The sequence below is a fragment of the Diabrotica virgifera genome, chromosome 8 (assembly GCF_917563875.1).
Source record: "Diabrotica virgifera virgifera chromosome 8, PGI_DIABVI_V3a".
Taxonomy (NCBI): domain Eukaryota; kingdom Metazoa; phylum Arthropoda; class Insecta; order Coleoptera; family Chrysomelidae; genus Diabrotica; species Diabrotica virgifera.
The window spans coordinates 222991903-223005640 of NC_065450.1; the positions used below are offsets into that span (position 1 = coordinate 222991903).

At 31.8% G+C, this 13738-nt stretch overlaps 2 protein-coding genes across 4 annotated transcripts in view; both read left to right on the forward strand.

Annotated features, from left to right (window-relative positions):
* The window catches only part of LOC114342178 (four and a half LIM domains protein 2), a 485196-nt gene that overhangs the window by 243046 nt on the left and 228412 nt on the right, over positions 1-13738 (forward strand). For all 3 annotated transcript variants that reach the window (XM_050657502.1, XM_028292970.2, XM_050657504.1), the window contains one exon: positions 7807-7966. In XM_050657502.1, coding sequence (XP_050513459.1) covers positions 7807-7966 — 160 coding nt within the window. The remainder of the gene's footprint in view (positions 1-7806; positions 7967-13738) is intronic.
* Positions 3044-4935, forward strand: LOC126889305 (THAP domain-containing protein 2-like). The gene is made up of 2 exons (XM_050657522.1): positions 3044-3274; positions 4174-4935. Exon 2 carries the CDS (start codon positions 4174-4176, stop codon positions 4492-4494), a length of 321 nt encoding a protein of 106 aa, XP_050513479.1. The 5' UTR covers positions 3044-3274; the 3' UTR covers positions 4495-4935.

Genomic DNA, 13738 nt, shown 5'->3' on the forward strand with positions numbered 1-13738 from the left:
ATTCAAAGGTCATTTCATGAAAAAATTGCAGTTATTGCCATATGATTTTCAAGGTGCGATATTTGGTTTTGTCTGAATTTAGCTCCGATCCAAATTTTTGTGCTTTTTCAATAATTTTCTTAACCTCTTCTTAATTATTTTGCGGTTCTTGCTAGGATCGTTGGATCATCAGCAAATGTCATGCACTGGTGCTCATTTTTCATGATTGTTTCTTCTACCTTCATGCTGTACTTTCTGATTAGGTACCTGAAATATGACTATGCATAATTTTAGCTTTGCATTTTTGAAGGACTCTGCTTAGCCTAAGGTCTGTACGAATTTTATACGAGATATCCCGTTTTACATAGAAACTTTGTGAGTTATACAATTATTACCAATTTTTATAAGAAAGTTAGGCACATGAACAAACATAATTAAAGAAATTAAAGCAAATGAAATATTTCTTAAATATTTGTTCATATCTTAATGTGTGAGCTCAGTGTAACTATCAGTATCATCTGCTAAATTAATTACAATACTTTGGAAATTATCTATATGAAGACAAGAATTTTCCACTGTTTCTATGTCTGCAATTAGGTACATTTTGCCAACTGCTAATATTAATATTTTGTATTTCACTATTAATTAAGTTAAATTATAGAACCGCTTAGAATATAGGTGTAACATTTTTTCTCCTGATCCGACATTTTAATTGATGCCACATGTGTTCTATAGAAATAAAAATACAATAATATGGTGGCACAAGATCTTAAAAATTGGCAATAAATCTTTTTTGGTATACGTTTCTTCAAAATAAATATCATTATCGAACATGTAATTTTACATAGTAACTATCATCGACACAAGGAGCTTTATTTAATTATCTAATCAGATACAGTCGAACCCGCTTATTAGAATCCCTGTTATAGGAATATCCCGGTTTATGGAATATAAATTCAAGTTCCCGAAACATTTCCATTTACTCCTTAATACATTTATCTGTTTATTGGAATAGGATCTAGCTAGATAATACCGCTTATTAGCATATTTTGCAGGTCAAAGAATATTTTTTTTACAAAAATTTAAATTATGTTTGGTATTATGGCTTGTCGTCAACGGCCTGTAAGTAGTGCTGGATTAGATATTATTAGGGTAATAAATATTTATTACTTTGTTACGAATACCAATTCGATCTTTAGCATGGCCGACAAATGCATGGGTCATAAAATAATTTGTATTTGTCTACACAAAGGCACTGTTGCCTGTTATAAAATTGTTAGAAGCAGTTTATTTAGAATTCACTCAGAGAGTACCTACTTGTTTGCAAGATGGAATTATGGCTTTGTTAAATTCGAAAAGGAGAGAAAAGAACAAGAATGTAACAATTCATTTCTTGACGCCAATAAAACTTCTATTCAACCAGTCGATTAAGGATGACCACACGGATTAACAACGAAAAAGCTATAATTACCAATAATTTCTCAAGAAAAAAAAGTAATTTTGTTATATTATATGCATTTTAATAAGAAAATATTTACATATCTACATATTGCATACATTTCATATTAATTATATAATGTATTCATTCACATACATGTAATGTAATTTGGTATTTAACACATACATAGATAACTACTAGTTACACTACTGTATTATTGACGTAAAAAGACCTAAAACCATTTACATACACTGATTATATAGGTACATATATGATATACATATTGGCATAGTATGTAATAAAACTACATATTGGCATAGTATGTAATAAAACTACATATTGGCATAGTATGTAAAACTACACATTGGCATAGTATGTAAATAATATTATTACGTATATTCGGTAACACTTATTTCGACTAGCCACCAATGATCGGTTATTAGAATATCCCGGTTATAAGAATATTTTTGCCTTGCACAAAGGCTATTCCAATAAGCGGGTTCGACTGTAATATGATAAGACTCATTGTCCGGTCAAGTTTAAAAAACATTAGATACTAATTGTATACACATTAACCATCAAACGCACCCTTTGTATTATAAATACGTATCAAGAAATCATATTGAAGACCTTCTCAAAAAAAAAAAAATATTCCATTTGTATGTATGGACCACTCCATTTAACCCTGATATTTTCCTCCATCTGCTTTTCGCGATAAAATTATGCCCCGCCGCCACGAAACACGTCCAATCCTCTCAGACCAGTTTTTAGGGTTTTTGAACGTGATGAACCTTACGTAAAAATCTGGAAAAATCAGAAATGTATTTTTGATAAAATACACAAAATAAAAAAATAGAGCTGCAGCCGTCTAAAAAAATTAACGTTTTTTTTTTCGAAAAATAATGCATTTTTTAGGTTATTTATTTTTGAACTGCGGGTCTATAAAAACAGACAAAATTTGTAAAATCCGCAACTATACGTGTGAATTTTTTTAATTTTTAAATAGATTGCAACCCACCGAACAAAAAAAAATAATAAAAACAAAAAAATTACGTTTTTGGTGGTAGATGGAAGGGATGGTGTGCCAAAATTGCGCTGAGTACTAATTACATAGCATAGAACGTAAATAATTTAAAAAAAATAATTCTGGGAATGAAGGAATTTTGCCCAACCCAATGGCGGCGGCAGGTACCATTTGTAATTCAATTTTTTTCCTAAATCCTTTTCTTTTTTCAATATTTGTGTAATTTTTCATTAGACATTTTAATCTTTTCACATTCAAAATTTCAACACAATTAAAATATCTTATTTATCAGATTTATCTCACAGTAGTTAATAAAATATATTTTTTAAATTTCCGAATACGGTCCTGTCCGGGTCTAAAATTGATAGCCTCATAAAACATCACTCCCGAGTATATGCAACCAAACTAGCACCGTCGTTATCTGTGTTGCTATAGGCGCGCTAGTTCCTCCAACTAGGAGGAAATTAATTTTTTTTACGAGATCGTAAATCGAAACCGATACCGACTGATAGGGTAGAAATGAGGGTTTTCTAGTAAAAGAGGAGAATATAATGTTATTTAGGATATAAAAACTGTAATAAATAAGGCATTGTGTTTGTTGGTTAGATTTATAGTTGTTAAATTAAACCATTAAATGAGGATCTCTGATGTCATAGCCACCTTTACTTTACAAGCCATGAAGTTGAAACTTGGCAACATCTAAGCGTAGACCGGTTAATTCTGACAGTTCTCATTTATTTTTAAATGTTTTTAAATAATATTCACTGTATTTACAGAAAAACTCGAAACATTTTACAATATTTCGTGCTCCAAATTATAAAGAATATTAAAAGGTATGTATTAAGATGATTTTAGTTCAATATAATATATTTTTATATAATATATTTTATAGTATAATATATTTTTATATAAACTTACGTGCATATAGAAATGCGTCCACTTAAAATTTTTGTCATTTTTGATGTCTTATATTTACTAAACCTGTTGGCCGATTCAAGTGATTTTTTTAATATGTTATAGCCTGATTCTTTAACAATACCGCTGTAATAATATTGTTGCTAAGCAGTTAATTTTTTATTGTATAACGGGCATTTATAAAATAGTGAAATTAAAACTCAACTATAGCCTCAGGTTTTCTTAACATTCTGTTTTTTATTCATTCACTTATGTTGGATAATAAAAAAAAGTTAGCTACTTTAACAACTAGATAATATATCTTTTATCAATACAGGGTGTTTCTAAATAAGTGGCGACAAACTTTAAAGGGAAACTAACAAAATTCAAAATTTTGACCCCTGTCAAAATTTTCAATGTATTTTAAATGTAATCATTTTTTTCGAATCTTGAAAAATCTAATAAGTATTTTTGAAAAATTTAAACGCAGAATGAAAGATTACTTTATCACCGAGGGCCGAAAGTCCCTTAGAATGAATATTCCATAGGGTGATGCGAACTTTGAAAAAAAAAGACAGTTTAATTCGTACACCCGGTATATATACAATGAAAATTTACTTATTTAGCAACAATATTATTACAGGGGTATTGTTAAAGAATCAGGCTATAACATATTAAAAAATCAATTTAAATCGGCCAACAGGTTCGGGAAATACGAGACATCAAAAATGACCAAATTTTTGAGTGGGCTGATTTCTATGCACGCAAGTTTATATAAATTTCTTTAAGTTTGGTATTTTACATACGGCATACCTACTTATAATTTTTGTTTTTGTAGATGCCAAGCCGTTGCTGTGTGCCAGAGTGCAAAAGCAATTACGATAGCAGTCTTAAAAAGAATGAACAACCAGAAAGCACTTTTTTATTTCCAAAGGATCCAAAGCTGCGAGAACTTTGGTTACAGTGTATCCACAGGAAAAATTTTGTTATTGGAACATCAGCGGTAGTATGTGCCAAACATTTTTATTCTGATGACAACGAGAGAGTTAGAGAATGGGTAGATAAGGAAGGCAACAAACATGTAGAGAAATTAACGAATCCTAAGTTAAAACCTTCTGCAGTTCCTCGCATTTTTCCAATTCAGGATGTTTCTAAATAAGTGCGAAAAACTTTAAAGGGAAAGGAACAAAATGCAAAATTTTGACGCCTGTCAAAATTTTCAGTGTATTTTAAATGCAATCATTTTTTCGAATTCTGAGAAAACTAATAAGTATTTTTGAAAAATTTAAACGCTGAATGAAAGATTACTTTATTACCGAGGGCCGAAAGTCCCTTAGAATGAATGAAAGGTTGTTTTTGAATGACATATTTGAAACTAAAAATCACACTAAATTTTCTTAACTTTTCGCCCCTGTAACTTATTAAAATAAACATAGAAGTTTTCAGGGACTTTCGGCCCTCGGTCCTAACGTAATCTTTCATTCTGCGTTTAAATTTTTGAAAAATACTCATTAGTTTTCTTAGGATTCGAAAAAAATTAATCCCATGTATATTCTTGTTATTGGTTTTTTTTTGTATAATAAACGTTACTTACAAGGAAGTACTTTTAATTTTATTTTGTACAAACTTCTAATTAATAATATTTTCTTGTTCGACTCAAAAAATACTATAAATTTTACCAGAATTTCTACTTTAAAATTGTGTTTTCAAAAGCGGTAGTCCGAAAGTCGGACTACGCACGTCATCAATTGCGATGTTGCCTTTTTCTCTTCATGGCTTGTAAAGTAAAGGTGGCTATGCTGATGTCATCAAAAGCCGGTTTGGCAAAGAAGTTATAATTGTCACTTTTATAGGGCTTTTCGATTGTCATTTGTTTCGAGCTTCTGTCATATGTTGTATAATCTGTTTATAATATTAATATGCACGGATTATACGACATATGACAGAAGCTCGAAACAAATGACTGTGAATGAAAAGCCCCATTGCAGAAGTTTCTGCTTGATATTTTTATGGAATAAATTATATACGTTTTAATTGTTTAAATTGAAAAACAATATTTTACAATGTTTTGCAGTAGTATCAAAAAAGAAGACCTACCTGTCGAATTACATCGATAAAATTTACAGAAGCAAATTATTTAAAATCGGAACTTTCTTATTAGATTACTTTTTGACTATTTTGTATTTCTATATTATGTACCTATTACATATTTTGGATTTCTTAGAGCAGACAAGTTCTAGTTAGGTACTTATATAATCTTCTTCTTTTTCCTCCTTATAGGCAATTGGCAATTCTACTTGTTCATTGGCGGATTGATACCTCTATGGAAGGTTGTCACTCCCTTCTGCCAATTGGTGATTTATCTCTTGGTATTTTGTGGTTATTTATTCCATTGTTTTTTATTTCGTGTTTATACAGTGTACGTTATATTTTCTTCTAATCTCTTCACTCCTATTTCGATCTCTCAGCGTATTTCCTGTAATTCTTCTCAGTAGGTACTCTCATCTCTTCCGTTTCCAGTAATCTTTGTGTTGCTGCTGTGTCCGGTCTTGTTTCTGATGCAATTGTTATTATTGATCTTACACTGGCTTTATAAATTCTTGAATTTATCTCAGTGTTAAAACGTTGGTTTCGCCTTATAGTGTTATTAAGTTTTCCTGTCAGTCTATCTTTTTTTTGTTGTACTTGATTTCTCACTTCTCTGTCCAGGTCTCCGTAGCTGGACAGTATTATTCCAAGGTATTTTATTTCCATACTTTATATCCAATCGCCAGCACGCTTGAGCGTAGTGAGAAATGTTCAACAGCTGCTGTTCGCCTTCTCCTTTGTAGATTACTCCGCGATTCAAAAACATGTTCCGGTGTGCATCACTTTTCGCTTTAGCAGACAAAAAAGAAGATGAATGAGATTGAAAATGAAAGTTATCGTTACTTTAAAGGCGCTTTTCTCGAAACTGATTTTTTAAAAGACGGTGGGCATTGTAACTCAAAAACTACTTGGCCTATCCACCTGAAATTTTACACAGATTTTCTTTAGACATTTCATGAAGTAACGCTGTCGAGATATTTTTGTTTTGGGCTTATTTTTTGTTTAACAATAATAAATATTATGTTAATTTTCACCTTTTTACATAAAGTTCGTTGTTTTGACTTCTGAGTGATACCATAAACTCAAATATCGGTAAAAAAACGCTAGACAGACGTTTCCTTGAGAAACTAATAAAATATTTTTGAATCTTTTGTTTCACTTGATCCAATGACCAGTTCTGATGCCCAAAGAAAAATCCATTTTTTGTTTATGAGTCTGTAAAATTTGCCACCGTTGCGCGTTGGTTTATTTTTCAATATTTTGCACTGATTTTTTTGTACTTAATATGTTTATTTAATTTAAAAATAAAATAATTCTACCAAAGGTTTTAAAAAACACTTCACAAAAATGTTGAATGTTGATTTCAAGCCCCCCTTTAATATTTTGCTTTTTGTTGGAAAAGCGGATATTCAGGAATAAAAGAAAAGAGAGACTGTTTAACAATAAAGTATAATTAGGAATATCAAGACCAAAATACATGTAGGAATATTCACCTACTTCGTCTTTAAGTGTTTTTTCAACAGTGTAAAATCACCTCTATATACTTCATAGAAGCACCTTGCCGTATCACTACCCTTTGGGCGAGTATAATTTTTTCTTCCGCTGTAAAATTCACGATTCATAAATTGTCGCTTATTAAATTTAATTGACAGCGAATTTCGCTGTGGGAATTCAACCAGAACTCATTGTCAACGTTTATTGCCACTCCAATTTATTTTCTTCTTTTTAGTTTTATCGATTTTCAACACGGAGACATGGATCTTTTTCTATCGAAGTCTTATTAGTGTAAATGTAATAGTTATTGTTAAAAGGGTTTTTAAATACCTTTCAAATGAGCATTTGTAAATTAAAATCAATCCAGTGTATTAAAAGATACAGCTGTTTTGGGAGAAGGGGTATGGTTTGAAATTGAAAGTGCATGACTACAAGAATACTCTCTGAAAATTTCAGATTAGTCGGAGTAAAATTACCAGAGATACATCATGTTAAAATTTTTAATGCGTTTTGACTGCCTAAAAATTGAGCTTTTTGTATCATAAGTAAGCCAACACACGTTGTGATTAACTCTTCTCTCATCTGTTTGGTTATTCTGGAATATTAGAACTCAACGAATTATTAAAATAGATAACAAAACCTAAATTTTAAGCTTTTAAGCAAGCCTTTAGGTAGTCGGGAACCAAAGTTATGGCAGTTTTAATTTTAACTTTAATCTGACGTTTCAAATACATCGTTATTTAAACCTCTCGAGGCGACCTTATGGAGTGACGCATGTTTGTCGCTTTATATTGCCAGCAGTACTTGCGTTCACGTATTTGATACGTAAGATTAAACTTGAAATGTGTGTGTGTCAAAGAATTTACTAACTTGTACATTTTGGTTACAGAAAAACATGCAAACATTGCAAGTGCTCCAGAGACGGACACGAGATAGTGGCGGAGCATGGGGCTCGATCGCGACTCGGCTTCGTAGCAACCCATGATGGGCTAGACGCTAGATCCTTAGGATACACCTTCGTGCCTCCAGGTCTTACCAGTGCTAGACAGGTAAATTAATTATAATTATTGATATTGCACACTAACATGGCTATTTTGACTTTGTTGACTGCTACCCTAAAAAGTTTGATAGGTAGTAATCTAGTTCAATCATTTTGCAAAGTTATGAAGCCAGGTTATTATTCTTCTTCCTGAAGTTGGCCCAGTTTGCGACATTTTATGGCTATTACTTGATCGCACTCTTAGACCATAAAAACTGATAGACACGCCGTAATGCTATTCTCTCGTCTCGAAAAGTGAAGCCAACATAAAACAATTCACACAGCTGTGCGTGACGTCAGTTTACGGCAGAAAAACGTTAGAGATTAGAAGTGTTTATAGGCGTTGTAAACTTTTTAAAGTGTTCCAATTTAAAAAAATTTCCAATACACTAATTTTTTAATTATGGTGTTATCTTGCAGAGCATTTAATTATACGCAACGACAAAAAAAGGGGGAAAACACCTAAAATCCAGTTTACAGCAGCATAATAAACAAGCGATTTTTCAAAAAATTGAAGAATTTATAAAGTATCTTAATTCACTCAAATATTCCAACAATGGTGAACCACTGCATCTAAGCCAAAGAAAAACGGGTTTTATTGGTATGATCATTAATTGAAAGTCATTAATGCGAATTTGGAAAAATTACGTGAAGGATAATATGGATGGAGGTCTGAAGTATCTTTCGGCCTATAAAGTTTCTCAGGATCACTTAGAAGTTTTCTTTAGTTCTATTATAGAAGTCATGGAGGTTACAACAACAACCCAACGGCAAAACAATTTAAAGATGAATATAAAAGACTTGTAATGCACACAAGCGTTACAGGATCTACCCAGGCTAATTGTATAGAACAGGCACCTTCCACAATTTACGCAATGATCACAACAAATACTGTGAAAATGAAAACTGTTGATCATCAACTCATTGACAACTTTATAACTGATGAAAATAATAGGGAAATAATAACTAGTATTAACCATGATTATACTGTAAATAATTTAAGTTTTTCAAAAACAGTCATCTTATGTTTGTGATGTTGTTGACTATATCGCTGGGTTTGTAGTTAAGAAAGTTAAGAAAACATTAGATTGTGACATATGTTTGTGTGCAATTGAATGTGATAATTTACAATGTCCATTCATAAGACACAGACATTATAGCATATCAAAATTTTTTTTAATTCAACCTGCTAAAGACGCTATTCATATTTGCAAAATTGCTGAAAGCGAAATTAGAATTATGTAGGTACAATTTAAAAAAAAATTGAACGATTCTAAATTAATGACAAAATTGATCTTAAACGTGCGTGGTTCTGTGTTTAACGAATACAAAGAACATATGTTTGATCATGATTTTGAAACAAACCATTTGTTTAATCGAATAAAGATAATTTGTTTGCGTTATTGCTACATCAGATTGTACCACGAAGGTGAAAAACTAAATAATTTAATAAGAGTTGGAAGTAAGTTAACAAAAGCTATTTTGTTTTGTGGTCATTACTTATTAGATTTCCTACATATTTTTCACCTAACGTGAAACCATGTGAAACTTACACCCAAAAGAAAATTACTCTCCTTTAAATTTATTTTTGATTATCAAACAAGAAGAGATATACCAACGATATACTTAAAAAAAAAACATTTATTTTTACAAAATTACTTTAAGTCAAAAATATTTATTAATTACTTTGGTAAATGATTTTTCTTTCATATTTTTTACAAAATATTGAAGTTATACTAAAATTAATCTAAAAGGACATCGCACACATCTTATGGAAAATATAATGTCACTCAAATTCAATAAAATTTATACGAATAGATTCGTTTTAAATTAACGGTCAAATCTTATCATTGCGCCAACTCCATATTTTCAATAATAAGAGCAGACATTGATATAAATAAATCTGAAATCAAATGGATACGTACATAAGTTAGAGAGAGAAAAAATATTTTATAATACCCAAATTGTCGGTACTCCATAAATCAGCGGATTAGTTTCACTAATCCGCTTAGGCCCAGCGGGGTATAAGGCTCTTTTGAATAGCACCCAGAGCAATAGTAATTGTAACTAACATTTTATGGACTCCAAAAATGTGATTTCGATAAACTTTAATTGCAATTTGCGCCGTAATTAATCATAATTAAGAGTTGGCGCAATGATAAGATTTGACCGTTAATTTAAAACGAATTTATTCGTATAAATTTTATTGACTTTGAGTGACATTATATTTTCCATAAGATGTGTGCGATGTCCTTTTATTAGTGCTTTGCTAAGAATCCAAACGAGTTCTTGCCGTTGTGACGTCACTTTCGCGGAAGGTGTTTGCTTCAACGGTTCGGTACAAGGCGTGTCTATCAGTTTTTATGGTCTAAGATCGCACTCTTTAACATTTCGGTGCAAAACGTTGGTAATGTCTATCTAGGAAGTCGTCAATATGGGCCTATAGCACCACATTTAAAATGCTTTGAGTCTATTCAGTGATGCTTCAGTTGAGGCCCATGCCTCCACTCCATATAGAAGAACGGTGACGCATTTTAGTAGACGAACTTTCATTTCCAATTTTATATCGTGGCTGTTAGAGATTTTTTTAAATTCTGACGAAAACTGATCTTGCTTTCTCGATCCTTATCTTAATTTCCGCAGTGTTTTTTTTTTAATTTACACCCAAGCAATGGTCTCCAGACTTTTAATTCTGTTTACAGAATTGACAGTGTCATCAGCGTATTTTATCATTTTATATTATTCAATAATTCTTCATTTATAAGTATTCCCTCGTCTATATCAGTTGGCGATAGGTTCATAATGTGCTCTGAATATAATTGAGTAATAACAGGGACAGTATATAGGGTGAGGCAGATAACTGGCCTATTAGAAATATCTCGAGAACTAAAGGCAACAGAATCATGAAAATTGGAATAAAGGGGGTTTAAAGGATGATCTATTAAATGAAAATATTTTCATCTCTTTGCAACTTCCGGTTATACCGGAAGTTGCTTATAACTTCGTTTTTTTAAATGGGACACCCTGTATATTTTTACATTTTTGGATTCTCTTCGATGTCTTCTTTCTTAAAATATAAGGTTTTGTAATATTATATAGGGTATTTTAAAAGATAATTACGTTTTTTTATTAATTTCGTAGCAACATTCACACCCTGTAGAATTGTAGTAGTTTTACATCTAAAACTCTACTTACGTTCAAATGATTTTTAATATACTCTACTATTGTTAAGAATCATTAGTATAGCTAAATTTTTAATTTTAGTATACAGGGTGGGTCGAAACTCGGAATGAGTATTTTCTGAGTTTTCTTAAATGGAACACCCTGTATTTTTGTATTGTAGTGAAATGATATTTTGTAGTACTTTTTTATTTCTTAAGCATTCCCTATACCTAACTGCTTTAATTTGTGAGTTATTGGTGATTCAAACTAAACATTAATTGCAACAAAAAATACGTACAATTTTATTAGGTTGGCCGTGAAAATACTCAATCCCAAATAATTTTTCAGAAATAAATACATATTAATCCAGACTGGCCCTTAAAATTACCAATAATGGTTTAGCTATCGAAATACCTACTTAGTTAAGATTGTTGGTGCGATTAACAATTAAGCACAAATTAAAGCAGTTAGGTATAGGGAATGCTTAAGAAATAAAAAAGTACTATAAAATATCATTTCACTACAATACAAAAATACAGGGTGTTCCATTTAAGAAAACTCAGAAAATACTCATTCCGAGTTTCGACCAACCCTGTATACTAAAATAAAAAATTTAGCTATACTAATGATTCTTAACAATAGTAGAGTATATTAAAAATCATTTGAACGTAAGTAGAGTTTTAGATGTCAAACTACTACATTCTACAGGGTGTTAATTTTGCTACGAAATCAATAAAAAAACGTAATTATCTTTTAAAATACTCTGTATAATATTACAAAACCTCATATTTTAAGAAAGAAGACATCGAAGAGAATCCAAAAATGTAAAAATATACAGGGTGTCCCATTTAAAAAAACGAAGTTATATAAGCAACTTCCGGTATAACCGGAAGTTGCAAAGAGATGAAAATATTTTCATTTAATAGATCATCCTTCAAAACCTATTTATTCCAATTTTCATGATTCTGTTGCCTTTAGTTCTCGAGATATTTCTAATAGGCCCTTTATTTGCCTCACCCTGTATATCCCAGTGTTGTTCTGGACATCGAAGTAAAAAGCGAAACTAAACAAAAATATCGGAGAGGACCACAAGTGGCTGCTAAAAGATGAGAAAGAAGGTCTATTCAGGAGAAGAATAGTAGAAAAAATATGTTGGAACATGAAAGGAAGCCCTAATACAATTTGGAGAAAAATGGCCAGTAGTATTAGAGAGACTGCTATTGAAATACTTGGGGAAACGTCAGGAAAAAGTTTGAGGATAAAGAGACTTGGTGGTGGTCAAACTAAGTACAAGGAAAAATAAAAGAGAAGAGAAAATTATATAAAAAGTGGCAAGAAACTAGATCCGACACAGATCTTCAAAACTATATGGTGGCGAAAAAGGAAGCGAAAATAGCAGTCGCAAAAGCCAAAGCAGAAGCGTATTCAAACCTATACGATCAAATTGATACCAGGGAAGGCGAAACGAAGATATATAAAATAGCCAAACAGAGAGCAAAGAAAGCAAAAGATTTTAATCAGATTAGATGTATCCGAGATGAAAATAATAAAATACTAGTTCACGAAAGGGATGTCAAAAAGAGATGGAGAAAGTACTTTGACAGCTTATTAAATGAAGAATTTGACAGACAGCCTCTAGAGTCAACGGAGACAGTAGCAGCAATGGTCACCAAAATAACAAACGGGAAGTGGCTCAAGCGCTTCAAAAAATAAAGAAAGGAAAAGCGGTAGGACCAGATGATATTCCTGGGGAAGTATGGAGAGCATTGGGAGAGACAGGAACAAGGTGGCTAGCAGGTCTATTTAATATAATTATGGAAGTTGGTCAAATGCCAGACGAATGGGGAAGCAGTATACTGGTACCTGTTTACAAGGGAGATATACAACAATGTACAAACTACAGGGCTATAAAACTGCTTAGCCACTCCATGAAAATATGGGAAAGAGTTATTGATAGACGGATACGTGAAGATACCGAAATATCCGAGAATCAATTTGGCTTTATGCAGGGCAGATCAACAACAGATGCAATTTTCATTGTAAGGCAGTTGATGGAAAAATACAGGAGTAAAGAAACAAACGCTCATATGGTATTCATTGATCTTGAGAAAGCATATGATAGAGTCCCTCGAGAGAGTCTGTGGTGTGCACTCAATAAGAAAGGAGTCCCTGGTGAATATATAAATATTGTGAGGGAGTAACGACTAGTGTTAGGACAGGTGTGGGAGAGACTGATAAATTTCATGTGAAAGTAGAATTGCACCAAGGCTCTGTGGTTAGTCCATATTTATTCTCATTATTTTGGACCAGATAACAGCGAAACTACAGGGTAACATTCCATAGTGCTTAATGTATGCTGATGATGTCGTGTTAGTAGGAAATAGTGAAAGAGACTTAGAACAAACTGGAACAGTGGAGACAAGCTCTGGAGGAAAAAGGTTTAAAAATTATTAGGACAAAAACAGAGTATTTGGAATGTTCATTTAAAGATGGAGTTATTACAAATAAAATGGTATCTTTGGATGGTGAACTGATTGCAAAAAGCAATAGTTTTAAGTACCTGTGATCGGTGTTACAGAGTAATGGAGAAATAGATGGAGATGCATGCAGTAGAATTAGG